This window comes from Tenrec ecaudatus, chromosome 12 (assembly GCF_050624435.1).
Source record: "Tenrec ecaudatus isolate mTenEca1 chromosome 12, mTenEca1.hap1, whole genome shotgun sequence".
Lineage (NCBI taxonomy): Eukaryota > Metazoa > Chordata > Mammalia > Afrosoricida > Tenrecidae > Tenrec > Tenrec ecaudatus.
The window spans coordinates 110,400,287-110,426,894 of NC_134541.1; the positions used below are offsets into that span (position 1 = coordinate 110,400,287).

General features: G+C 60.4%; 1 protein-coding gene across 7 annotated transcripts in view; it reads left to right on the forward strand.

Moving 5' to 3' along the window:
• Positions 1-26,608, forward strand: part of LOC142462503 (phospholipid-transporting ATPase ABCA3-like) — a 49,788-nt gene that overhangs the window by 17,207 nt on the left and 5,973 nt on the right. The window contains exons 1-22 of one of the 7 annotated variants that reach the window (XM_075564433.1): positions 2,270-2,342; positions 5,085-5,294; positions 5,559-5,691; positions 5,933-6,100; positions 8,322-8,460; positions 9,693-9,957; positions 12,560-12,687; positions 13,207-13,372; positions 15,288-15,547; positions 16,695-16,811; positions 17,016-17,136; positions 17,394-17,567; positions 18,972-19,153; positions 19,246-19,389; positions 19,734-19,863; positions 20,542-20,696; positions 21,772-21,927; positions 22,058-22,268; positions 23,696-23,846; positions 24,753-24,851; positions 25,592-25,778; positions 26,130-26,433. In XM_075564433.1, coding sequence (XP_075420548.1) covers positions 8,407-8,460; positions 9,693-9,957; positions 12,560-12,687; positions 13,207-13,372; positions 15,288-15,547; positions 16,695-16,811; positions 17,016-17,136; positions 17,394-17,567; positions 18,972-19,153; positions 19,246-19,389; positions 19,734-19,863; positions 20,542-20,696; positions 21,772-21,927; positions 22,058-22,268; positions 23,696-23,846; positions 24,753-24,851; positions 25,592-25,778; positions 26,130-26,433 — 3,004 coding nt within the window. In that variant the 5' untranslated portion in view covers positions 2,270-2,342; positions 5,085-5,294; positions 5,559-5,691; positions 5,933-6,100; positions 8,322-8,406. Of the gene's footprint in view, positions 1-2,269; positions 2,343-5,084; positions 5,295-5,558; positions 5,692-5,932; positions 6,101-8,321; positions 8,461-9,692; positions 9,958-12,559; positions 12,688-13,206; positions 13,373-15,287; positions 15,548-16,694; positions 16,812-17,015; positions 17,137-17,393; positions 17,568-18,971; positions 19,154-19,245; positions 19,390-19,733; positions 19,864-20,541; positions 20,697-21,771; positions 21,928-22,057; positions 22,269-23,695; positions 23,847-24,752; positions 24,852-25,591; positions 25,779-26,129; positions 26,434-26,608 lie in introns of those variants that run through there. The other 6 variants (XM_075564432.1, XM_075564436.1, XM_075564437.1 and 3 more) reach the window with 6 other exon arrangements.

Below are 26,608 nucleotides of genomic sequence, written 5' to 3' on the forward strand. Positions count from 1 at the left end.
TCACACAGCAGAGCGTCTGCCCCTTCAGCAACCTCCACACGTACAGTTCGGTGACGTTAGTGACTCTTCCCATTCTGCCACCTTTCTCAGCAGCCCTCTCCAAGCTCTCTCACCGTCATGAAGATGCGTGTCCTTTCGAGCTGTTGTCCACTTGGGTCAATCTTCTCTGCCAGCGCCGTCCTTCAGAGGCCACCATTCTGCGTCTCTGAGTTTGTCTTCGTCTGTCATTGAGACATACTCTGGTCCCCTGTGTGTGGCTAGGATGCCGGAAGCTCAGCCACCGGTACGTCCAATCCCAGCAGGCTCACTCATGGTGGACAAGCTTCACCAGAGCCTCTCAGAGAGGCTAGGGGGAAGAGCCTGGTGGCCAACTGCTGACAGAAACGTTTGTCCACTGAGAACCTTATCAATAGCAGCAGCACTACAGACTCACAGAACCTAATTGGAAAAAAGGGCCCTCAAGACACATCGCACGCTTTGATAGAAAAATGAGCCACGTGTGGTCACGCGGACAATAGCAAATCGTGTTACAAGCAGGGCAGCCAGAAGGCGCCTTAGGGGTGAGTTTGGCCGGGCTTGCTCACATACACTTGGGACATGTTGTCCTGAAGAGAAACATCCTGTTTGGGAAAGGATGAAGGCCCTCCGAGAACCGGATGGACATAGACCTAACAGCAGCCGTGAGGCTGGGGCGGTGGCACAGGCCAGGCTCTCTGTGAGGGTAGCTGCTTCGCCGGCACCTGACAGCCACAGAGGAGCCCTGGCGGTTTAGTGGGCTACGAATCGGGGCCGAGAAAGATGAGCCTTCTACTCCCATAGAGACGTACACACCCCAGAGGGACTGTTCTGCTCTGTCCTGTAGGGTTGCTAGCGTTGGAATCAACTCCCCTGACAAGGAGCTTCCATCTACTGTGGTGGCATTGTGGTTAAGCACGCTGCTTCGAACAGCAGAGTCGGCAGTTCCAATCTACCAGCCCCTCGGTGGGAGGGAGGAGGCAGCCCACTTCCATGCAGAGCACAGCCTCAGGGCAGTCCTACCCTGTCCTACAGGGTCTCCACAAGTCAGGGTGACTCTTAAGAGACCCAACAATAGTGGGGTTCACGGGGGAGACCGACACCCCTTAAACATGCTGGGCATCTTCACCAGGTTTCCTTTTGGGCAGTCTGGTATTGGGGCTGACTTAGATCTTTGCAAATATTTATTCTGCACCGCCCCCCCCAAAAAAAAACCTGCCCCCCGTCTCACTGCTGCAGATGTGGTGCCCTAGGCCCCTTCCTCCCCTTCAGCAGACTACCGACCGTGGCCTTGATCTGCTTTGTTTCTGGCCCAGCCCCATCTGCTGCTCCCCTGCAGCCTCCTGCCAGACATTCTCTTTCACTTCCTTATGGCCTCATGACCACCTCCCAACCCCTGCTGACCAGCAGGCCTCAGCCCACGGCCTCTGCCAGGGGCACCCCAGCTTGAGGACCAAGACGCTGTCCTGCCTGCAGTGAGTCCTCAAACCAAAGACCCAAAGCGCCCCCCAACACCACCACCACTGTCAAGTCGACCCCCAGTCCCGGCGATCGTGCAGCACAGAGTGGATGGGCCCCACGAGGGTCTGGGGCTGTCGGTCTTCCTGGAAGCCAGCGGCCTCCTCTTTCCCCTGTATCGCACCCCTGCGCCCGAGTAGGCATGGCTGTGGCCACCTGCTCCCTTTGAAACCCCTTTCTAACTGTGGCGGTGTGGACATGGGCCTGGCCCTGGATGCAAAGCCTGCCACACCTCTTACCGGGAGCCCACCTACACGTCTCTTAAAGCTTCCCGTTGTGAAGGAGGTGAAGGTCAACAGGGCGGGTCATGGGTTTTACAGGCCACGGCTCCGGCAGGCATATGATGTCCCATCTCACCCACTGCGGTCCCTCCCTGCACCATCACTTTACCCCACATCCTCCCTGCGGCTCCTGGTGCCACCCTGCCCGCCCGCCTCCTTTCCTAACCTTTTGAACTTTGACCTGGGGTGAACGCTGCCCTTTCCATGCCCCAAGTGGATTATCCTAACACGGGACTGAGCCATGACGAAGGCCCATCGTCCAGGGATCCCACCAGTCTGTGGCCCACTAGGAAGCCTGATGTCTTTTGTGACTTTGAGGTCTCTACCCCATTCCTTGCCCTCTCTGTCCAGGACATTGAAACTTAGTGGGCACCATCTCATTCGGGTCTCGGGTGTGTGGAGACTAATGTCCACTAACCCACTGGGCTGCATGGTTTCCTGTTTCTTTCTATTTAGAGAGACCAGTGTTTACACCGTTGATGGCTGCCCACGAGCTTCTTAAGACCCCAGTTGCAACAACGTAACCAGGTAGGATGTAGAGCATCATCCTTGTGCACTGTGTTATGCCAGGTGGCCGTCGTGTTCCCTGAGACTGTGGTCCTGATTCCCCTGTCAGTGGGGACCCCTGCAGGCTCGCTCAGCCCACTCTGGTCAATCAGTGCACAAGGGAAAACATCCTTTCACCCGGGCCTGTCAAAACGGCGAAGGCCGGGCTTGAAAAACAGAAAGGTCAGAAGTGGAGGCATCCAGCACTCTGAAACACCTTGTTTCCACTCCACTAAGGACTCCTGCTACGGGGGTAGGCAAGGTGCCCCAGTGGCTCAGGGGTCAAGTGCGTAGCCGAGAAACCAAAGGCCAGATGAGGAGAGAGGAAGTGACCAGAAGCGAGAGAGACCTGGCTGCCTCTCACTCAACCAGCTCACGGAGCTGGGAACGCTGGGAGCAGTCTACCTGTCCTGCAGGGTTGCGAGCATCCCTGGAGGGCAGAGGGCTGGGCATCCGGCCCTGGAGGGCGGGGAGTTTCAGTACCTGCTCACCCACCGCTCTGGAGGCGGTGCCCACTCCCGGTGGCCGAGTCACTGCCACCCCCACTGGTTTCCCAGAGGTCAGAGGTCTGATTTTCCTTCCCGGTGCGCACCTGTCTTGTTTTGATTTTTTAGCAGTTTTATTGGCATATAGTTCACATCTACAGTTCAATCGTTTAACCGCATCGAGAAGAGCTGTACAGTCGTCACCACCATCGACTTGAGACCCTGCTCTTCTTTCTTGTGTTTGGATTAGCTCCCTATTTCCCCCCAGCCTCCAGACTGCAAAGCTTTGGGGAGCAGACAGCCTCTTCTGCCTTGCACTGCACGCAGGCCTGTGAGCGTGGAGGCAGCTTTCAGGAGAGTCCCTGGCTGGAATGCGCAGCCTACAGCCTGCATTGAGCCCCCACCCCCCGCAGAGCAAACACTGAGCAGCTTGATGACCGGGAGCTGGTTAATATTTGAATGGGGAGCAAACACCCTTGTAAGCTGGGTAGGACGGGAGGGGCCGAGAGCCCACAGGTCCCTTCCCTTCCTGCCGAGCTGAAGAGGAATTCTCGGAGCCGTTCTTGTCAGGCTGGTGGGGCCGCCTGGGAAATGGTGGAGGGGGGAGGTTGGCGGAGAGCAGCCCCCACTCTGGAGCAGGGCCAGGACCATTTCTGAGAACCCCATGCTGAGGAACCCCCACTTCCCCTCTCTGTGTCCACTCGCTGTTGTAACCAGAGAGCCGCCCGGGTTTTGTCATTCTGGGCCTTCTTGACATTCCTTCTTCCCCAAGAAGCGTGTGCACGGAAGGGGGTACTTGGGCCAAGAACAAGACCCCCCCACCTGAAGCTGGGCTGCTCATAGGGTGGGGAGCAGGGGTGCTCTGTCTCCTGGTAGCTTACTGTCAGGACGTCGACCAACAGCACGTAAAGGGCGTATAAGACGTTGACTATTTGCAGCAGCCCTGGTGGCGCTTTGGGTTAGGTGTTGGACTGCTAACAGCAAGGCCGGCTGTTCAAAGCCACCAACCGCTCCGTGGAAACGCACTAGGGCTGTCTGCGTCTGTTCCCCCCCATGCGTCAGGCTCGCCATGACCAACATCAACGCGGCAGCAGTGGCCTGGGTGGGGGTGGTTATTAGAAAGCAAAGAGTGAGTGTCTAAACTTAGTGGATTCACGTTGAGCTACCAGCCGCGTGGTCCGCAGTTTAAACCCACCAGAATTGCCATCTGGGAGCGCTACCCTGTTCCGAGGGCTCCTTGTGAGTCGGATTACATTCAGTGGCAGGGAGTTTGGTTTGTCTTCCCCCCACCCCAAAGTTGAGCGAGGAGCCCTGTTGCTGCAGTGGGTTAAGCACTGGGCTGCCAGCACCAAGGCCGGCGGTTTAAACCCTCCCCGTTGTTCTGGGGAGAAAGATGAGGCTGTCTGATTCTCACCCTTGGGAACGTCCGTGGGACACTTAGCCTGAGTGAACCTGGCAGCAGTGAGTGCGAGGTCTGGTTTATGCCTTAGAGGCATCTGAGGGTTCAGGGGAGCTTCGTGGCTGCCTGAGAATGGACGTGACAGGGCAGCTCTGCCCTCTCCCTGCATATCCACAACAAGATGAGGCCTGGAGCCAGAGCCCACTGGAAGGCCACTGCCTGACCAGAACCCCAGCGAGAGCAGCGTGGCTGGCGCAGGTGGGCAAGCCTGCCGTGTGTGTGGACGTGAGGCCGGAGGCTGCCCCTGGAAAGCCCCGTGGAGGCGGTCCTGCTCTGTCACACACAGCGCAGCCCTGAGGCGTCTTGGTTCTCGTTACGCCACAGACACACCTGCCGCCGAGTCCCTTCCAACACAGAGGCCTGCAGGACAGGGTGAAACTGAGGCTCAGTCTTCCCACCGCTCTCCCATGGAGCAATTGATGGGCTCGAACCGATGCCCTTCGGCTCGCAGCCTGACACAGGGCTTACTGCTCCACCAGGACTCCCATGGTGTCCACACCTGTTCCCATCAAGTCCGCCCTGACTGGTACCAACCCTCTGCAGGGACCCAGGCCGTCAGTCTTTACAGGAGCAGACAACGTCACTATTCTGAGTGACGGCCTGGCAGTTACCCCCCCACACACACACGCACACACACACGCACACACAAACCACCAGGGCAAGCGTCACAGCACGGAACAGCCCCTCTCCTGCGTCCTGAGGGTCAGTCCTCCAGCTCTTCAGTCAGGGGGCGGGCGGCTGTCCTGGGACTCTGCTCACACTTCTCCCGCCTGTTCCCAGGTGCCTGAGAAGCCATGCCAGCTGCCCCCCAGTCTCTCCAGATGCCCGGCAAGTTGCCAGCGCCCTGGAACACCCGTGCCGCCCATCCACACTCAAGTGGCCTGCCTGCCCCGCCCCGGGGCCCGCTGCCCAGCGGCACTGCCTTCCAGCCACTTTTCCCGTGAGCTGAGGACCAGCGGCCGCTGCAAGGAGCCTGTCCACAGGACACAGGTCAGCCCTTGGAGGGGAAAGCGCATGGAATGTCCTGGTCTCAGGGTTCCCGGGGGCCATCTCCTCCTGCCCAGGATTTCTTGAAAGCGAGAAAGGGCCCAATAGTGCTCTGACTCGAGGCGACTTGAACTTGGGTCCATCTGCATGTGGGCCTTGGTACAGGCAGGGAGCACGTCCATCTCAGACCAGCTTGCTGCCTGTCCACCCCTCACCGGGACGGCCAGTCCCAAGCCCCCAAGCTGAGGTGCCGTCCACCCCTTTCAGCCTAAACTGTTGCTGCTGGAACCTTCTCACGCCTGCTTCACCGGCGAGCCGTTCAGACCCTGCTTCTGGATGCTGGCAGAGGGTTTCGACTCACGGATTTCCCAGGGCCCCAAGGAGCGCTGCTAAACACAAGGTTGGCGGTTCACACACACCAGAGGGAGAGGAGGCGGTCTGCTCCCGCGGACCCTGCAGAGCTGTTCTGCTTGTGGGTGGTGGGGTCTAGGGGGGTGGTCAGAGGTGGGGTGTGACGGTGGCAGGAGTAGGATGTGTGGATGGCTGGGTTGGGTTCTGAGGTGGGGGGTGGGGGTGGCCAGGTCCATGGTGAATGTGAAGTGGCTGTGGACTGGGGGACCCTTGTTTCTTTCCCCTTGAAGGGCCTCTTGTCCTCACCCGCAGCCCCCGTGGGAACGATGCCAGGAGCCTAGGGTACCTGCCCTAGACCAGAGCTGCCTGGCCGCACCTCAACCCCATGCCTTCAGCGTCCTTCCGGAGCCAGCCCCTCCCCCCACCCAGGCACTAATCCCACCCTGCTTCTCTCAAAGGTCAGCAGCTGAGGACCCAGGCAGAGTGGGTGTTGCGGGGGGGGGGGGGGGGGGGGGAGGGTATGTGGGGGGAGGAGCACATTTGAAATTTGGCACAAACCGGAGAGAAGGGGGACAGAGGCCTGCCCGAAGCTCCTGCCCCTGCTCTCAGCACCTTCCTCGTGGTCACCATCATGCGCATCCCAGCATCCTCCTGGCTCCCCTTTGGCATCATAGGATCAGGCGTTTGGGCGAGTCTTCTTTGGAGAAGTGGTACAGTCTGATGGCGGAAAGAATGGGGCAGTTTGGTGGCAGTGGGGGCGGGGGGGGTTCTGTGTCAGTGCTCAGGAGAACAGGAAAAACTGGTTCTTAGGGTTCAGGGAGAGGGGGTGGTCCTGGTAACTCCAGATCATTTTTCCTTCACTTGGGCATGGCATATCCTGTCCTGCTCCTGGGGCACCCTAACTCCACCCCCACCCCCGACCGTGGTCATCTCTAAGTCTTAGGAGTCACACTGCAGCTGGGGTGGCGTCCTGGGGCACCGAGGGGGCTGCTGACCTGGAGGTCCACACTTGGAGAAAGACAGGCCTCTCCTGCCTCGAAGGTGGCAGTCTCCTGAGGAGGTCGACTTGGGAGCCTGCAGGAGTACTTCTCCCCTGGCCTCCAGGGCCGCTGCGGGGAGCCAGCCGGGGCAGGGAGAGGGGTTCTGTGAGCCTGGGTGATGTGCTCGTGAGGAACACGTAGATAATAAAGAGCAGACGACAGAAGCCGCCCGAGTGGCACTGAGTGAAAGGCAAAGGCCCCGAGAACAGTTCCAAGCCCTGGCAGCACCAGTTTCCGCTCTGAAGTCCGCGGGTTCAAACCCACCCGCTGCTCCCTGGGGGAAAGATGGGCCCTCTGCTCTGTGAAGATTTACTGTCTCGGAGCCCGTGTCTGTGGGGTCTCTGTGAATTAGAAGTGACTTGAAGGCAGTGGGTTGGGTTGGGTATAACAAAGAGCCCGTCCCTGAGTGGCATTTGAGAGGTCACAGAGGCTCAGAGGCCATGTCTTGTCTGGCTGCCGCGCCCATCTTGAGTTGTTGGGGCTGCAGCGATGACTGACTCAGAGCGACCCCAGGTGACAGAACCCCACTGCCCGTGGGGTTTTCTGGGCTGCAATGAAACAACACCAGCAGCAGCTTACTTTGGTGGTTGTGGTTGTGAATGCGCACACCTGCCAGGGAGCCGTCCAGACACGCCGGCCCCGTAGAGCAGGGCGAGCATCATTTCCATGGGGGAGAAAGCCCTATCTTGCTCCCAGAGAGCTCTCATGGTTTTGAGCTGCTGACCACGCAGATTGCGGCCACCAGGGTTCCTCACGCACTGCAAAGCGCCACCAATTCAGCCGTCGCTCTGTGTGCGGCTCAGTGGCGTGGATGATACCACCTTGCTCTCCCTCCTTCTCTGGGCGGCCCTCCCCCGTCTAACCCTCCCAGTGGCTGTGTCGCTTGGGCCTCCTCTAGATTGTTCTTCAAGAAGAGCCATGCTCGGGGCACACGGTGGTTACCAGGTTCACCGAACCATGGCGTCGCCATGCGTGTTTGGCTGACGTAGCCTGGCCTCGCGATGGGGGCAGCCAGGTCTTCCTGCCACCAAGCAGCCGGGTGGGTTCAAACCACCAACCTTTGGGTTAGCATGCAAGCGTGTCACCACTGCACCGCTGGGGCTCCTTGGTGTGAGTTAAGCTGGTAGCGAAAACAAAGAGACAGGAGAAACCTTGGAGGACGAGAAGCTGTGTTTGGTGACGGGTCTTCCAGCCTCCCCCAGACAGCCACTGTGCCGGTCTGCCACTCAGGCCAGAAACCTAGCCCGCTGCCATCAGGCGATTCTGACTCAAAGAAACCCTGTGTGAGAGAGTTAGGACTGTCTCACAGGGCTTCGACGTCTGTCGGTTTTCCTTTTTCGCTTGTCATTGTGCTTTGGGGCCAGCCTACAGAGCACACCTGCCTCCCACCCAGCAGCACATACACAGGTTGTCTCACGGTCTGGGCTCCAAGCTCCTGGGTGCAGCACACTGACACACAGTAAATGGTGCCCACCCTGTCCTCCCTGGGCTGCCCATTTCCCTTCACCCTCCCTGCCTTCTGACTGTGTGCTAGGCAAGTGCTGCCCGTTGGGTACCAAAGCTTTTCACAGAAGCAAGCCGCCGCATCTGTCCCCCTCCAAGTGATGGCTGGACTCACTGCCGATGTCTGTTTCCGTAGCAGCCCCGCTCCAGCTGTCTCCACGCCCTGAGAGCCTGTCTTTGGTCCTCCCCCAGAGCTGCGCGCCCCACCCCTCCAGCAGAAGATGGCAGCCCCCCGGCAGCTGGCCCTGCTCCTCTGGAAAAACTACACGCTGCAGGTGGGCATGAGGCTGAGGAAGAGGGTTCCAGGGAGGGGGCTCAGGGGCCCAGCCCCCCACACTGCCCTAGGTCTTCCTCACTTCCATCATGGGCTGCCCAAGACCCATGGAATCGCTCCTCACGTTTCTGCTCAATAATCCTGACTTGTTTTGTTCCATCTCAGTGACCTCGACCCCCGCGCCCCTGTGTTTCCTGTGCCCACCCCCTGCCCCTTCCCTAACTCTCTCAACTTGGTCCCTGGGTAACTGCTGCCCTTGGCTCTCAAATATGTGACCCGTCTACGGTGGGCTCCCCCCCTTCAGCGATTGCTACCCTGGACCGCTGTGTCCAGTTCCTGAGGACCGGACTCCAGCTCGGATGTTTTTGAACATCCCCAGCCCCAGGCAGGCCCCGCCCACTGCTAGTTCTCTCCTGGGCACCTGATACTGCCGGGGCAGGGGCCACCGCCGGGGCCTCGCTGTGGACACAGAGCTGGGCATTTACGTCCAGTTCTTTCTTTGTGTCGACAGACAGGCGGACACATCGTGTTGTGTGTCCCCCCTGTGATACCACTGTCCCCCCCGTACAGGGTCACTGCCCTTGAGGTGCCCTGGGCTCCCCTCACCTGCCCCTTCCTCCCTCCCTCCCCGCTGGACCCCCGCCACCGCTGAGTTCTCTACTTCCCTGGACAAACCCACTGCCCTTGGACTGGCTTCAGTCAGGCCTGACTGTGGGGTGCAGTGCAGATCCAAGGCTGGTGGCAGCCCTGTGCCCAGCACACTGGGGGCATGAAGTTCCTGCCTCATGTCTCCGTGTCGCATTTCTCTCAAGACCCCATGCTGCGGTGCCCCTCACAGGCTATGGGTTAATGTGGGCGTCACCTCGGCAGGCCCCGGGGGACTCAAACTCCTGGGCCACCCATTCTCTTGATTCCTACGCTCACTCGACTGCGAGGGGCGCTTCTGGACCCGGAGCCACAGTGTCTCAGGGGCTGGCCTACTGACCCTTGCTCTCGGAGGTTGACCTGCTGCATCTGCCCACGGCTTTCCAGTGGTTGGTTCTTTCAGAAGCAGGATGCCAGGCCTTTCCTCGGAGACTGGAGGTGGGGCTGACGGCCCTTGCAGGGTGCACCAGCCAGGGACCCCACTGCCCTGATGGGTTTGTCTCATTCAGGGTGGGGCCCAGTGGCCCCATCAGCCCGGAAGCAGCGTGTGACCACGGCCCCTCCCCCTGCACATCTCCCCTCCTCTAGAAGCGGAAGGTCCTGGTCACAGTTTTGGAAATCTTCCTGCCCTTGCTGTTCTCGGGGATCCTGATTTGGCTCCGCCTGAAAATCCAGTCGGAAAATGTCCCCAACGCTACCATCTACCCTGGCCAGTCCATCCAACAGCTGCCCCTCTTCTTCAACTTCCCTCCTCCGGGAGGCTCCTGGGAGCTGGCCTACATCCCATCCCGCAGTGAAGCCGTGAGGACCATCACCGAGGCCGTGAAGAAGACGCTGGTGATCAACATGAGAGGTGAGGCGGGGATGTAGACTAATACACACACGCACACACACACACGCACAGCCCAAAGCCAGTCGTCCAGGCACTGAGTCATCCTGGATAGGTTCCGGGGCTTCTCTGTGTCTGGATGGTGGTGAGATCCCGGCCACCATGGATCCCAAGTCATCAGGGCCCAGTGGACAATGAGCAGGGTGATGCTTCACACGGAGCCTCAGCTGGGCTGGGGTTCCCCGCTGGGGTGGCTCTGAAATGACCTGCCCGCAGGGGCTCACTCGGGACTTCGAGATGGGGCCTCAGGGCACCGAGTCTCAGCTGGTGGAGGAGGCAGAATTCAGTAGGCACGTGAGGGTGGCTGCTGAAACGTCCCTGTGGGAACTGAGCATGCAATTAGTGTGTGGCTTCTCAGCCACAAACAAACATCCCTGCTCGTAAGGCTTCTGAAGAGGGGCCCCGGAGCATAGCAGTCACAAATTTGACTGCTAACCCCAAGATCAGCATTTCAAAACCAAAAGGCACTCCGCCAGAGAAAGACGAGGCTTTCTACCATGAAGCGTGACAGTCTCAGAACCCCAAAGGCAGCCAGTCAAATCTGCTAACAGCCAAGTAACAGCTTAGCTTCAAAAACAAATAAGCCCTCTGCCATGAAGTCGATTCTGACTCATGGAGACCCTGTGGGACAGGGCGGGGCTGCCCCTGTAGGTTTCTGAATCTGTCGAGCTTTACAGGTGCAGACAGCCTCATCTTTCTCCCTCGGAACCGTTGGTGGGTTTGAACTGTTGACCTTGAGATGTGCAGCCCAATGTGTAACCCATGATACCACCAGGGCTTACACTAGTTGAGCTGAACTCATGAAGGCCTGCCTCAAGTATTGTACTCTTTTAAAGACTGCCTACTGGGATCGAATAGACCGGCAACTTGAAAGGTTAGATGGGAGCTTAGCGGGCAGCAGTATATGTCCCCGAGGGAGGAGCAGCTCAGAGGGGGAGGGTGGGAATGGCCCACAGCTGCAGGAATGCCACTCATGTGGCTGCATTGCCCATGTAGACACAGTTGAAAAGGTGTGTCTGCCCAACAGCAACCTAAAAACCAAATTTCTGTCTTCTTTAATTAAGCCATATTAGGACTTAATTTAAATTAAAAAAAGGACCCTGGTGATATTGTGGATTATGCCTAGGCTGCTAACGTCATGATTAGCGGTTCAAAGCCATCAGCAACTCTGTGGGAGAAAGATGAGGCTGTCTGCCCCAGGGAAGGTCTACAGTCCCAAAGGCCTGTGGGGACAGTTCTGCCCCCCCCCTTTCTTGGTGACAGGGAGTTGATAAGAGACCTAAGTACCAGTAAAGAGGACATTTAAGAAACAAAGACAGAGACGCAAACCCACTGAGAGAAACTTCCTAGAAACGTGCTAGCCATTTTTGCTAGATCGTGCTTCGGCAACTCTTCCGCGAGGCTGTGCCAGGCAGTTCAGCAAACAGTCCAGTCCCTCGCTCTCCGATCCCAGTCAAATCTTGACATAAGGAGGGACCTGGGCCATGGCAAGGACCTCAGAGAGAGGAGCATCCACTTGAGGTTTTAAAGCACCCCATTGTGGTTACGAGGTAGGTATGCTGACCCGTGCTGCAGAACCCGGCCAGGTGGCTCCCTGCCTGGAGGAGGGCTGTGGGTTTGTCCAGTCCAACTCCTTACGGCTGCTAGCAGGAAACCGCTGCCCTGTGGCTGGCCCTGGTAGAGCTGTGTACACCCAGCCCAGAAACTCACATGTAAAAAAAATAAAAAAGAAACTCACATGTAACTCAAGACAGAAGCCTGGGGAAACTCGCAGGCACCTGGGTAGAGAGTGCACGCAAGCGTTAGCAATCGGCTGCGTGCTCGGAAGTTGGAGCATCACATCCACCCGGCTGTGCTGTGGAAGAGAGGCCTGGCGATTGGCTTCCATCAAGACTAAGAGCCCCAAACCAGCACCAGTTGATTGATTCCAACTCGTAACAGCCCGACAGGCCAGAGTAGATTTGCTCTGCCCTTGGGGCTGCCGGAGCTGTGAACCCAGATGGGAGCAGACCGCCTCAGAGTCAATGCCGACTCACAGCACACCTGTAGGCAAGGGTAGAGCCGCCCCTGTGAGTTTCCAAGACTGTCAGCGCAGAGCAACTGGGGGTTTCAAACTGTGGACCTTGTAGATCGAAGCCCAACTCTTAACCACTACACCACCAGGGCTACTTAAAAAGCACAGTCCCAAAGCTCCTGTGGAACTGGCCCGTTCTGTGCCAGGTAGGGTCTCCGTCAGTTGGGTCAACGCTGAAGCAGGGGCGTTTATCAGGGTGCCGGTGTCCCCGGCGTTGGGTTCTCTCCTTCCACGTGGAAGGCCATGGTCAATCCCCATCCCGCATCCCAGCCGGCTTGTGTGTTGCCGTGAGGCTGAGAGCCTTTCAGCAAATCTTGCAGCCAGCACAAAACCGGGAAGAAAAGCCGGGTAGTTGGCTTCAAAGCCAGCTGAGAAAAACTCTAGGTCACAGAGGCCCAGTCCCACCGTGCCTGGGGACGGGACTTCCGGCAGCTCAGAGGCATGGTCTGTGCCCTGCCAACAGCCCTGTGCGGTGCTTCGTTCTCCCCACAGTCCGGGGCTTCCCCTCAGAGAGGGCCTTCGAGGACTACATCAAGCATGACAATGGCTCCTCCAACGTGCTGGCCGCCGTGGTATTTGAGCATGCCTTCAACCACAGCCGGGACCCCCTGCCACTGGCGGTGAGCGTGAAGCGACCACCCTGCCCCAGAACCGTCTACCCACTGGTAGACAGACACGAGACTCGCCCCCAGGGCCCAGGTGGCGGGCGTCCCAGCAGGTTGGGAAGTCACCTGGAGGAGCAGCTTTGTGAGCCTCTCCTGGCGCTTGCATTTGGGCGAAGGTAAAGCCTCTGTATGTGGGGCCGGGGAGCAGAGAGAGAAGCAGAAGCGTGAGGCTATGGGGCATTCAGGTTCTGGTCTTGTAGGAGGGTGAGAAAGGCAAGGGTTTGCTCTGGGAGCCAGTCAGGTCCTCAAATGAGGGGCTCCAGTGGGGGGTTATGGAGGACCCAGCATGCACGTGGCCGAGAGGACTGCTGAGACACCCCCCCCCAATCCCAGGGGTGCCTGTGTGGGGCTCCTGGAACCCACCGTGAGTCCATGCGGACATGCCAAGCCCCCTGGACACATGGAGGGGGGAACGAGGGGGGGGGAGCATGTTTCCCTTGGTAAGTCCCCCTCACACCTGTTCCCTCTTTGTAGGTGAGGTACCACCTGCGCTTCAGCTACACTCGAAGGAACTACATGTGGACCAAGGCAGGCTCCTTCTTCCTGAAGGAGACACAGGGCTGGCACACCACCTCCCTGTTCCCGCTCTTCCCAAGCCTGGGCCCCAGGGAGCCCGCGGCTGCAGATGGCGGGGAGCCTGGTAAGGGGCAGGCTGAGCCGTGGGAATGAAGGGCCACCACTCTCACGCTACCCACACCTGCACCCGGAGCCCTCAGGTGCTCAGGATCGGGACCCGGGCTACCCCTCCCCCCTGGGCGACACGCGGGGCTGTGCACTGGACAGCGTGCTAATCCACTCCTAGGGGGTTGCTGGAGGCCAGGCCTGGCAGTCTGCTGCCCACGGACCGCCCTGAGTCGCAATTGACTCAGCAACAGCTAACCCCATGCCATGCCCCACTTGTTTTGGGACTCAGTCTCTCCAAGCCTCACTCAGGATTGGGGGAGGGTCCCCAGGTTATCACTCCTCCCTGCTCTAAAAGCCAACCCTCAGGCCGTCTCCACTAGAAGAGTTTGCTGTCGTCGTTCTTGAAGACAGTCGGTCATAACCCCCTTGAGCACACTAAGAAGCATGGGAATTCCGTACACGGAACCTGTACACCAGCCAAGAGACGTCGTGCTGCAGAACCGAGGTGGCCGCAGGGGGCAGTCGGGAGAAGCAGGGTACATCGAGGCGGTTTCCTTTGGCATCGTTGGTGGATTTGCTGAGCAAATAATCTGAGCAGCAGGACCAGCCCAGGAAAGGCATCATGCTTGGTCAAGTGGAGCTTCGGTGAAAAAGAAGACAGCTCTCGGGGGACCGATGGCCCGGTGACCGCAGCAGTGGGCTCACACACGCGAGCAATGGTGAGGAGGGGGCGGGGCCGCGCATGTCGCTGTCACACTCAGGGTCTCTGCGAGCTGGAACCGGTTCACTGGCACCGAACGACAAAGACGGCTATGTGTTCACCTGTTGCCCCTCGTAACCTGGCAAAGGACCGAGCAGCTTGCAGATGGAACTGAGGGTGCCCCTCGAATGACCTTACCACAGGGAGGTTTCCTGCGTGGCCACCAACCAAGCACACCCTCCTTGCTACCTGATTGTCTACTTCATTCTCCTTCCAAGCGCCCCACCACCCCAGGAAGTATCCAAGGCTGCCGTCTTAAGGGAAGCAGGCAGCGCTCCGCCCTGGAGCGGCTGGGGGGGCTCCAAACAGTGACTGCTCAGTCGGCTGCTGCGGATGTAACCCTGTAACACCAGGGGGCGTGTGATACAGAGGAAGGTGCCTGGCACTGCAGGTGGAGAAAGGGCCCATGGGCCAAGGGACGCAGCGGCCTCTGGAAGCTCGAAGCGGCAAGAAACGCATGTCCCCTGGAGTCTCTGGAAGACATGAAACTGACATCAGGAGCCCTGGTGGCTGCTAACTGATAAGTCAGTGGTCCGAACCCACCAGCGGCCCCTAGGGAGGCACGCCATCCGCTCCTGCCAGGAGGACGGCCTGGGCGGCGCACCTTGGTCTGCAGGGTCCCTGTGAGTCTCAGAGGACTGATGGACGTGGGCCGGAGCCATGGCCTGCAGGCTACTGCCTGTTGTTTCCAGTCGCTGAGTTGGAGATCATTTGCTACAGCAGCACCAAGAAGCGGACATGCTGGCCAAGGCCTTCTTGCTGCCTGCGCTCCTTCTTTCCCATCCCGACCCCGCAGAATCACGTCTCTCGGTGCCCCCTCTTCCCACCCCCGTCACCTCCCACTAGAAACGGTAAAGCAATCCCTTATCCTTCGGACCCCCCACCCCCACCTAACCGAGTGTGCTCCTTCCTGATCCCACCAACCCCATTCAGGACAAGAAGGCCCTGCCCAGCCAAGTGCATCTCAAGGGTGCGAGTGGACGCAACAGGAGCTCTGCTCCTCTCGCTGTCACGGCTGGACTCTGATGGGTGTCCTCTGGAGAAGGGGAGGGACAGCCAAGGACACCACTACTGCCACAGGCGGGCATCCGTTGTGGCCCGTTCCAGAGGACCCCGTGTGTCACTCCGCACACAGTTCCTGCAGGTGTCTGTCCTTTGCTCTCCAACACAGGCTACATCCGGGAAGGCTTCCTGGCGGTGCAGCACGCCGTGGACAGAGCCATCATGCAGTACCACGCCAACACCTCTGCGCACCAGCTGCTGGAGAAGGTCACCGTGATCGCCAAGAGGTTCCCGTACCCACCGTTCATCTCGGATCCCTTCCTGGTCGCCATCCAGTACCAGCTCCCCCTGCTGCTCATGCTGAGCTTCACCTACACCTCGCTCAGCATCATCCAGGCTGTCGTGCGGGAGAAGGAGAGGAAACTCAAGGTGAGCCGTGCGCGTCTTTGCCCAACAGGCCTGGGGGGCGGGGGGTGTCCAGACTGTCTCCATCCTTGTCCCCGTGAGCGCTCCTTGTTGGTGCCATCGAGTCGATTCCGACTCCTTGGGGTCATAGTGACAGAGTAGCCCTTCCCCGTAGGCCTTCTTGCCCATCATCCTGGCAGGCAGGAAGCCTGGCTATATAGTGGTCAGATGCTCCGCTGATAACTGAAAGGTCAGCAGTTTGAGCCCACCAGCTGGGAGAAAGACGCGGCGTCTGTTTCTGTAGATGCCCGCCTTGGAGACCAGGGGAGCAGTGCCGCTCTGCCCTGTCGGCTCGCCGTGAGCCATGACCACCCTGACTGCATTGGGCTTGGGTTGGGTTTTTGCTTGTTTCGTTTGAATTCGCTAATCTTGTGGGGGAGCAAATCACCAGCTTTTTCTCCCGAGGAGCCGCTGGGTGGGTCTGAGTCAGCAGCCGAGTGCTTAACCATGGGGCCACCAGGGCTCCTTGGAGCGCCTTTCCCCCGTGGAGCAGAGAAAACGGATTTACGCAGCTGAACCTTGACCATGGAGACGCGGACCAACCGTACCAGGGAGACTGCACCCGACTCCATCAGCCTCCCGGAGCCCTCCTGGGGGCCGGCGCTCCCATCTGACTGGGTCCCTCGTCTTTTTCATTGTGTTGTGCTCCGACCTGTTCTTGGGATTTGGGTGAAAGTTTACAGAGCAAGTTGGTTTTCTGTCCGGCGAGTCACCCACATTCTGGTTGTGCCATCTATTCCAATGCCACAGGGCGGTCCTGTGGCTCCTCCTTCCTCCTTGGCCTTCTCTGTGTCCTTCTTCCGCCTCCCTGCCTGCCTTCTGAGCCTCTGAAGGAACGCGTCCTTCTCACTGCGTCAGGCCCATCATGTGACTGGAAGTCCAGTCTACATTCTGCTAAATCGGCAACGTCCCAGTGGGGAGCCTTGCTGGGCACCGAGTGAGGCTGTCCTTGTGGGTGCGCCCAGGCTCCTCCTGCCAGCTGAGCCATGGGGTGGTCAGACTGGGGTCTGCCTCTGTCCACCACCTGGCTGGCCTGCTGCTTCTGGCCTGGTTCTCCTCGCCAGCCACCTTGGCAGGCCTGTGATGTACGCTCCCCGCCCCCCGCCCGCAGGAGTACATGCGCATGATGGGGCTGAGCAGCTGGCTGCACTGGAGCGCCTGGTTCATCATGGCCTTCCTCCTCCTCCTCATCGCCAGCGCCTTCATGACCCTGCTCTTCTGTGTCAAGGCAAGCGTCTGGCTCGGCTAGTGAGGACCTGCACCCACGCGGTGCTGGTCGAGGTGGTGGGGGCGTTGCTGAGGGCAGCAGGAGCCTCCTGGTCACCTCCGTGTCCCACATGACTGGGGGGGCATTTCCATACACCCCGATGCTCTCCACCCGCACGCTGGCCCACCAGGCTGTCCGTGCAGCTGACCCGTGGGCTTCCGACAGGTGAAGAAGGACGTGGCGGTGCTGACCCACAGCGACCCATCCCTGGTGCTGGTCTTCTTGCTGTGCTTCTCCATCTCCTCCATCTCCTTCAGCTTCATGGTCAGCACCTTCTTCAGCAAAGGTCAGTCGTCCACGCCCCGGGTACTCCCAGGCCCTGACATGGCTCCTGAAGTTGAGAGGGGCACAGTGGCCTCTGTACAACTCACCAGGGTCAAAGGGGCTGCTGGACATGGTGTCCACCAGGGCTGGAGAGACCACCACAGGGTCTCCAGTACAGGGGCACAGGAGGTGGCCAGGAGGCGAGGGGAAGGCCGGGGCAGCTGGTCCAGGCCAGGTCCCCTCTGTGCCACGCCTGCCCCTCCGTTCCCCCACCTGCAGCCAACATGGCGGCGGCCATCGGCGGCTTCCTCTACTTCTTCACCTACATCCCCTACTTCTTCGTGGCGCCCCGCTACAGCTGGATGTCCCTCAGCCAGAAGCTGCTCTCCTGCCTCCTCTCCAATGTGGCCATGGCCATGGGCGCCCAGCTCATCGGCAAGTTCGAAGCCAAAGGTGAGCGCCCCCGCTCCTCACCACCAGCGAGGAGGCCCCCGACAACCCGGGGACCCCTAGGCACGTCCAGGTGGTGGCAGGCCCACACAACAGGTGGGGGCTCCTAGAGGCACCCCGGAAATCCGTCAGCATCTGCCTGCCCATTGCCAGGGTTCAAGAGAACGCAAGCCACTCTCTTCCCGCCTCTAGGTTTTCAGGCCCACCGCGTGTTGTACTGTGCACAGCTGGGGGCCTCTGCACACGCGGGTCTGTGGTCGACACACACACATACACGCGTGCCTACGCGCACACACGGGCACGCATGCACACACCCTGGAGCACGCGTAGCAGTGCCAGCTTGCATTTACTTCCTGCCTCTGTCCCATTTGGGCCACCCTGCAGTGTTTCACACCTGTTCAAATGCTCCACACACGCCGTCGACGCAGCCAGGTGCAGTCTGCGCAGTTTACATGTGTGGGGGCCCAGAGAAGCCCTGGTGGCATGGTGGCCGCAAGGTCAGCAGTTCAAAGCTACTGGTCACTCTGCAAGGGAAAGGGAGGGCAGTCTGGAAGGACAGCTCGTGTGAAGCCGCCTCGTGTTTCTGTGTTTAGAAGCATGTCCGTAATGGGTTGGTGTCAGGTGCCACCCTGCCAGTTTCGACTCATAGTAACCTGATATACAGCTGAGCAACCCACCACCCGGTCCTGCGCCAGTCTCACAGTGGGGCTCCTTGCAGGCACGGTGTCTGTCCATCTGGCCCAGGGCCTTCCTCTTTCTCAGTGCCCGATGTCCTGACAGCATGTGCAGAGTACGTGAGACAGTCCCACCCTCCTGGCCCCTAGGAAGCATTCCGGCTGTACTTCTTCCAGGACAGATGTGTCTGGCCTTGGACATCCTTTGCCGCCGGATATGTAGCCCCTGCACAGGAACAGCCTCCTTCCAGGGTCCAAATTCGTTCTCCACCACTGTTCACAGAGAGGCACTAACCCCAGGCCCCATGAAACCTGCCTCCCCTTTTGTAAACGTTGTGCAGTAAGTGTCTCCCCGTGGACGAGCCCCCAGGCCTTCTACCGAGTCCAGCTGGGTCAAGCAGCAGCGGGGACCCTGGGGCCAGCTCCCAGGCAGGCGGGACGGTGTCAAATCAGTGAGAGGCAAAACTGCTGCGAGCTTTGTTCCGAAATACTCCTGTTTGCAGTTCTGCTAGGTGCGCTTTGGTCCCATGTCGGCTGGGCCTGAGTTGTGTGTGTACTCACAGTGAGTCAATGATTGTAAAACTCCTGCCCCAAAGACTGGAAGGAGCTTACAGAGATGCCAAACAATCGGATGGGCGTGCCAAGATGCCCTTGGCATGGCAGCCTGCCCTCATGTGAACTCACGCCCTCTGCCAAGGCCACCCACCCCACCGTCGCCCCGTGTGTCTTCCAGGCACTGGCCTGCAGTGGCGTGACCTCCTGACTCCAGTCAACGTGGACGACGACTTCTCGTTCGGGCAGGTGCTGGGCATGCTACTGTTGGACTCTGTCCTCTACGGCCTGGTGGCCTGGTACATGGAGGCCGTCTTCCCGGGCCAGTTCGGGGTGCCCCAGCCCTGGTACTTTTTCCTCCTGGTGAGTTCTGACAGCGCCGCCTGGTGCGAGGAGTGGGGGCCCCGGAGCTGTGTACCCCAGCAGGCACTGATGACCAGCTGTCTCCGTCCTAGCCTTCATACTGGTGCGGCAGCCCCAGAACCGCCCTAGTCAAAGAGGATGAGGACAAAGACCCGGAGAAAGCACTCCAGTCGGAGTTCTTGGAAGCCGAGCCTGAAGACCTGGTGGCTGGGATCAAGATCAAGCATTTGTCCAAGGTGCCGCCTCCCTGCCCAACACTCGGACCGAGGCTGGAGCCCTGGGCAGTGCACTCCCCTGCTGACGAGGGTCCTCCCACTCCCAGACCCAGACGCTGTTCCATTCACCCTGCTCCCAGCCAGGCACCTCCCTCAGCCCCAGGGCCTGGGCCTCCTGCACCTGCAGGCTTTGGCACAGGAAGGAGCCAGGTGTAACTAGGGACCCACCCTCCCCCACCCTCTGAACCATCACTCAACCAAATCCGAGCCTCCTAAGCACTAGTCTGCCTGCCTAGAGGGAGTGCTGGTGGGGTGAGGTGTGCCAGGCTCAGGGGAATCCAAGGTGGTCCTCCACCTTCCTGCAGGTGTACAGAGTCGGGAGTAAGGGCAAGACGGCCGTCAAGGACTTGAACCTGAACCTGTACGAAGGCCAGATCACCGTCTTGCTGGGGCACAATGGTGCTGGGAAGACCACCACCCTGTCCATGCTCACGGGTGAGCCAGGCCAGGGAGACCATTCACCGCCCTATACGTGCTCCCAGGTGAGCCGGGCCAGGCAGTCTGCCCGGTCCTGTTCATGGGTGTGCTGGGCCAGGGAGACCAGTCACCACCCTGGACTTGCTCCCAGGTGAGCCGGGCCCAGGACACTGCCCCTGTCCTGTCTATTCTGGCAGGCCTCTTGCCACCACCCTGCCCAGGCCCTGACTTCCCCCGAAGGGTCTCGGGCCCTTCTGTGAGACTGCAGGAAAGAGGCATGCTCTCCTGCCCTGCGGCACTGTGGCCGGCCAAGAGCCCAGTCAACAGTCTCCTCCCTGCAGTGCCGAGGGGAAAGGCCCCCACTCAGACCATCCAGAGCAAACAAGGTGCTTCTCACGCCAGATGGAAACAGGTCCAAAGACGTGAGGTGCCCAGCTGCCCCCAGGTGTCAATCTGTATGCCCTGCTCCTTCTGTACTGTCACAGAGGCTGGGCTCAGAGAGCACGGCTCCTCCCCCACACAGGCTGGCTAGTAGCATGTCTGCCTTCCCACAAGCTCCGCTAGGGGGATCCAGACCATCCCCGCATCCCTCTTCTCTCCCCCAGCCCCAGCTGCAAGTCCCACAGTGCACTTAGCATCCCCACACAGATCGGGTGTCCTTGTGTCAGCAAAGGGCCTGTGTCTGCTTGGTCCTAGGCCTCTTCCCCCCCAGCAGCGGGCAGGCGTCCATCTGTGGGTACGAGATCTCCCAGGACATGCCTCGGATCCGGGAGAGCTTGGGCCTGTGCCCCCAGCACGATGTCCTGTTTGATGACCTGACGGTGGCGGAGCACTTGTACTTCTACGCCCAGGTGTGCAGCCACGTCCTGGAGCTGCTCCGCCCCACCCCCTGCCCTGGAGAAGGGCCCCAAGTCTCAGGGCCAGGGGGGTGGCAGCAGCAGGGGGCTGGGGGTCTGTCAGCCTCCTATGAAGGGCCCCTGACTGCCCTGGGGTTTCCCCTCCCTTCTGTTCACAGAAGAGAAAGAGTCAGCTTTCTACTTGTGTACAGAGTTATAGCCTCGGGAACGCACAGGGCCAGTTCTGCCCTGTCCTACGGGGTGGCTGTGAGTCAGCACTGACTCGCTGGGCGGGCGTGTGCTAGAGTGGCTCTCCTGCCCTGGAGGGACGCCCTCCATAAGGTCACCTTCCTCTGGCCAGGTGCAGGGTAAGCCCTCCAGCTGCTCCTGTACAGGAAGGTGGGGCTGGCTGTGCCCTGAGAGATTCAGCCCTGCCCATCCTGTGGAGCAGTATTTCCAAAGTGGGTGATGGTGCCCCCCGGGGCCAGTGCTGGACCGGTCCAGGGTGCCTGCAAAAGCGGATAAACCAGACTTACTGCCACGACGTTGTGGCCGCCCAGTAGGACAGCGTGGAACTGCCCCTGAGGCGGTCACTGTTTACAGGAGCAGACAGCCACGCGGATACCTACACTTTATCCTGAGCGATGGACTGTACTCCGATTTTCATTGGGGGGCGGGGAGCGGGGGGGAACCGAGTTACTTATTCCATTTTTTCCCCTGAAAAGGGGGCAGCAGCAGGCTCCTCCGTTTGGGAACCTGTGCCGCAGAGTCTGCACGGGCACTGACACGGCGGCAGGGCCTTGGGTTTGGGATGTCGAGCCCACTGCTGCCAAGTAGGGCGGCGCAGTACTGACCCAGAGGGCGTCTTGCCAAGAGCAGACTGCTTCATCCTCCTCCTGTGGAGCAGTCAGTGGATCTGAACCGCTGACCTTGTGGCCACCAGGGCTTCTTGGTCTTATGTGGACCTGGTTCAACACACATTCTTCTCTGTCGGCCCCACTCCCGGAGGCTGTAGGTTTCTGGGTCTCTGTGGGCGGGTGGGTGTCTTGTACGTGTTGGGGTCCCCTGACCCCCGTGGCTGCCGTTGCAGCTGAAAGGTCTGTCGCTGCACAAGTGCTGGGAGGAGGTCAGGCGGATGCTGCGCATCCTGAACCTGGAGGACAAGCAGGACGCCCCCAGCAAGTTCCTCAGCGGGGGCATGAAGCGCAAGCTGTCCATCGGCATCGCCCTCATTGGGGGCTCCAAGGTGCAGCACCGGGGTGACGTAGGGGCGACCCTGCAGGGGGAGTGGGGGGGGTATGGCCACTGGCCGTGGGGGCTGGCCCCGGCCGCCCCATGTGACCCCGCCCCCTCCTGGGGCCGCCCTATGCCCTCAGGTGCTGATGCTGGACGAACCCACCTCGGGCATGGACGCCATCTCCCGGAGGGCCATCTGGGACCTGCTCCAGCAGCAGAAGAGTGACCGCACGATCCTGCTGACCACTCACTTCATGGACGAGGCCGACCTGCTGGGGGACCGCATCGCCATCATGGCACAGGGGGAGCTGCAGTGCTGCGGGTCCTCGCTGTTCCTCAAGCAGAAGTACGGTGAGTGTCCAGGAGCCCTGCACGTGGGGCGGCGCAACCTCCGGTCCCCAGATTGGAACCACCAGCCGCTCGGTGGGAGAAAGGCGAGGGGTGCTCCTCCCCAAGACTACCCAACTCGGAAACCCACAGGGCCCTTCTGCCAGGTCACTGGGGGGCAGAGTGGACTACACAGCAGTGGCTTTGGCTTGGGTGTGTGGGCACAGAGCCTCCTCCCTGTGGAGTCTGCAAAGCCTGCAGCCAGGCCGAGGGCCCATGAGAGCAGGGTCCTTCTTGGCTAGGATTTGGGCAGCCATGGCCAGAGTACCCGCCATTGTCTGTGGCAACTCAGAGGGCCCAGGTGCTTGTCAACAGCGGGGGGACTGGGGAGCCCCGAGCCGGCACAGTGGTGAGCAGCATCAAGGGCGCAGCCCCCGGCTCTCCTGGCCTGCACCCCAACGGCCGCCTGAGCCCAGAGCCACATCAGGCCCCAGGTGGCCAGAGCCTGTTCCTGTAGCCGGAGATGGGAGAGGAGATTGGGGGATCGAGGGGAAGTACCTGCTGTACCCCAAGACTGAAAGCCAGGGCCAGGCCTCGTTTCTGCCTCCATGCAGTCCGTCCCGCCCCGCACAGCCAGCCCTGTCTCAGGATGGTGGGAAGAGGAGAGGGGAGGGCAGATGTGGAAGCGGGGCAGAGAGGGTTGTGAGGAAAGCTGCCGTGGTCCATGCCGCAGGCCAGCCACCACGCAGGCCAGCCCCTTGTGGCACGAGCCTCTAGGACCCCATGCCATCTGCACCCTTCCCCACATGGAGCCAGTCTCCTGGTCCCCTTTCCCAACAGCCTCCCACTGGGGCCGCCCTGCCTCGTGCTGTGTCATTGCCCAGGGAGCCCTGGGGCACAGTGGGTGACATGTTGGGCCACCCACAAGGTCAGCGGTTCAAAACCCCTGGCCTCTCGACAAGAGAAAGATGAGTCTGTCTGCTCCCGTGCAGAGCGACTGTCTCAGGAACCCAGAGGGGCAGTTCTGCTCTGTCCTGCAGGGTCACTGTGAGTCAGAATCAACTCGAGGGCGGTGGGTTTGGCTCTATGGTCGCCGCCGCTTCATGGTCGCCGGTGTCGAGAAGCTGCAGAGCAGTGCTTAGCAAGGCGACAGTCTCCCCTCAGACTGCCGGCCCCACACAGCTCACACAGTGCTGACCCGGTGTGTCATTCCTCGGGGAACAGGGGAAACCCCACACAGTGCCTGGGTCATCCCAGCACACAGGCCTGGTCCTTAGGAACCCAGGGCCCTCCATCCCAGACACCCTGTGGTGCCCACCACCCAGCTGTACCGGCATCTCATCCCAGCTGGGGAGGGGGACAGGGACCGAGTACCGCGCAGGGCACCATCCACCTGCGCAGGAGCCTGCTCCGGCTGAGCTAGCGGCTGACAGGGCTGCCTCGGGTCCCAGGCGCAGGCTACCACATGACCCTCGTCAAGGAGCCGCACTGCAAACCCAAGGCCGTCGCCCGCCTGGTCCACCAGCACGTCCCCAGCGCCACCCTGGAGAGCAACGCTGGGGCCGAGCTCTCCTTCATCCTGCCGAAAAAGAGCACAGACAGGTACGGCCCGCAGGGGGCACCGCAGGGGCCGCTGAGAGAAAGCCCCCCTCTGACATCAGGAGGCCTCCGTCCCCAGCATCCATCGCGGCACGAGGGCAGACACAGAGGGTGGGGGGCGCAGTTCCACAACCAGCACTGTGTCTTGTGCCCGACTGTTCCCCCAACTGCCGATGGACAGTGCCAGCTAAAACCTCCCTCCCGTGCCCTCCGGTGCCCTCGCAGCCTGGACGCCCGCAGTGAAGAGGGTGTCTGCTCTACCCCTAGGCCGGCTGGCAGCGTGTTTTACTGCGATTTTAATGAAAGTTTACAGCACACCTGAGTCCCACCCCCTGTACGTACACACACATGCACACACATCCGTGACACGCCCCGCCGTCCTCCCTCCTGCCTCCTGAGCTTCCTCCCAGGGGAAGGCCTTCCTTTTGCTGTCCCAGGGTCGGTTTTCCAAAGGCTCACCCACCTGCCTGATGGGATTGTTCCCTCATAGGCCTGTCTGTCCCTGCACTGAAAGGGAGCCACGGAGGTGAGCTCAGTTCTGAGGCTGAAGGGTGACTCCAGGCATGGCCTGGGGGTTCCACCGGTCTCTAGCTGACCAGGAAGCTTGGTCCTTTTTCCCTTGGGAATTCTTATGCTTAGAAAGTGCTGCTGTGCCCTGAGGTCGAGTGGCCACCCACCTGCTCCCTCTCCCTTTGCTTCATAAGTGCATGTCGGAGTGGTAAGAGGGAACTCTCTGGGAAGCCGGTGTGCTCACAGGTGGCAGGTGGGATGCAGCCTAAGCCATGGAAGCCCCTGTTCCAAAACCACACGGGCTCCAAAGGGCATCTGCCCTCCTTTGCGTGGTGACTGGGGAACAGTGATGGAGGCCGGTTCTTCCAAGGGACTGGCAGCCACCTCTTCTTCGTGCAGGTTTGAAGCGCTCTTCACGAAGCTGGAGAAGCAGCAGAAGGAGCTGGGCATCGCGAGCTTTGGGGCCTCCGTCACCACGATGGAAGAGGTCTTCCTTCGGTCAGTCTCAAGTGCGAGGAGGCAGTGGGTGCCACGGCCATGAGCTCGTGTACCCACAGAGGGCAGCTAGCTAGATGACTCATCAGCAGGCTGATGGGTCCATGGCACAGAGGGAGGGCGTGGCAGGTAGCGCCAAGCTGGAAGAGGGTGATGAAAGGATGGTCGCTGGGTCGATGGTTGGTTAACCCTTGGCAGAGGGAGATGAGAGATGATGCTTGACAGCTAGAGAGCTGAGAGAGGCGTGGGTGACTGGCAGTTGCTCAAGTAGCTGATAGATAGCTGGGTAGACAAGAGGTGGGTGGGTGGGTGGCTGTTGGCAGTGGTAGAGATGGATGGAAGGACATGCTCTGTGATGGGTGTGTGGCAGGATGGACTGACGGACGGATAGATGATAAGTAGAGGGATGGTGGATGATGGATAGGAGAGGGAGGCATGGACAACTAAGAACAGTTGATCAGCAAGATGGAAGCTGGTAGCTAGATCGAGTGAGAGATGAGGGAGATTTGGTACTGATTAGTGTCGTTGGAGCACATGTGTCACCTAGGAGTAGAAAAGCCAGGCCGGTCCCACCCCACACCCCCCTGCTAGGAGAGGGTCTCTGCTCACGTCTCCGGAGGGCTCTGGGCTCTGCTGGCCCAGACTCTCTGAATGGCAAGGAATGGGCACCCCAGTGATGAGCGAGCCCAGAAGCTGGTGATCTTCTCCAGTGCCCCTAACACGACCCACATGTCCTGATTCAGGGTCGGCAAGCTGGTGGACACAAGCATGGACATCCAGGCCATCCAGCTCCCGGCCCTGCAGTACCAGCACGAGCGGCGGGCCAGTGACTGGGCAGTGGACAGCCACCTTTGCGGCATCATGGACCCCAGCAACGGCACCGGTGCCCTCATCGAGGACGACTGTGCCAGCGTGCAGCTCAACACCGGGGTGAGCGTGGCGCACACGGGCCGGGGCACCAGGCTGAGCCCACACAGCAGCTCAGGACAGCAGGGGTTGGGCGAGGTGGGTACTGGGAAACAGAGCCGGGAACGCCTTTGGAATGGAGCCACGCCAGCCAATTCAGGAGCGTCGCCCCACTTTGTGATTCTGCATGACCCTCCGTGGTGCCCATAACCCTAAGAGACTCTGGAGGCACCTTGTGACCCTGCGCGCGCTCACACGGTGCCCCGAGCTCCTAGGTGCCCAAAGCACGCCATGACTCTGGGCGACCTGCACAGCACCCCATGGCCCTGCGTGAACCCCGTGGCGCTCTGTGACCCGGAGCCTCCCTGTCCGCAGCTGGCCCTGCACTGCCAGCAGTTCCGGGCCATGCTGGTGAAGAAGGCGGCATACAGCTGGCGGGAGTGGAAGGTGGCGGCCGCCCAGGTGCTGGTCCCGCTGACGTGCCTCACGCTGGCGCTCCTGGCCATCAACTACTCCTCAGAGATCCTTGACGACCCCAGCCTGGAGCTGACCCTGGGCCCATATGGCAGGACTGTCGCGGCCTTCTCGGCTGCTAGGACATCACGGCTGGGCCAGCAGCTCTCAGAGCACCTGAGGGACCTGCTGCAGGCTGAAGGCCAGGAGCCCCAGGAGGTGCTGGGTAAGTGGGGCTTCGGTGTGAGTGGGGCTCCCTAGCGGCAGACGCTGGGCATTGGGGGCCGGATTCTTCTCTGCTTTCCTGGGTCCCATGTGCGGTCACGTCCAGCATGTGTGCATAGAGAGCTGGACACGGGCCCCAGGGCTAGTCCCCCGGGGTGGGGAGTGTCCCTGGAGTG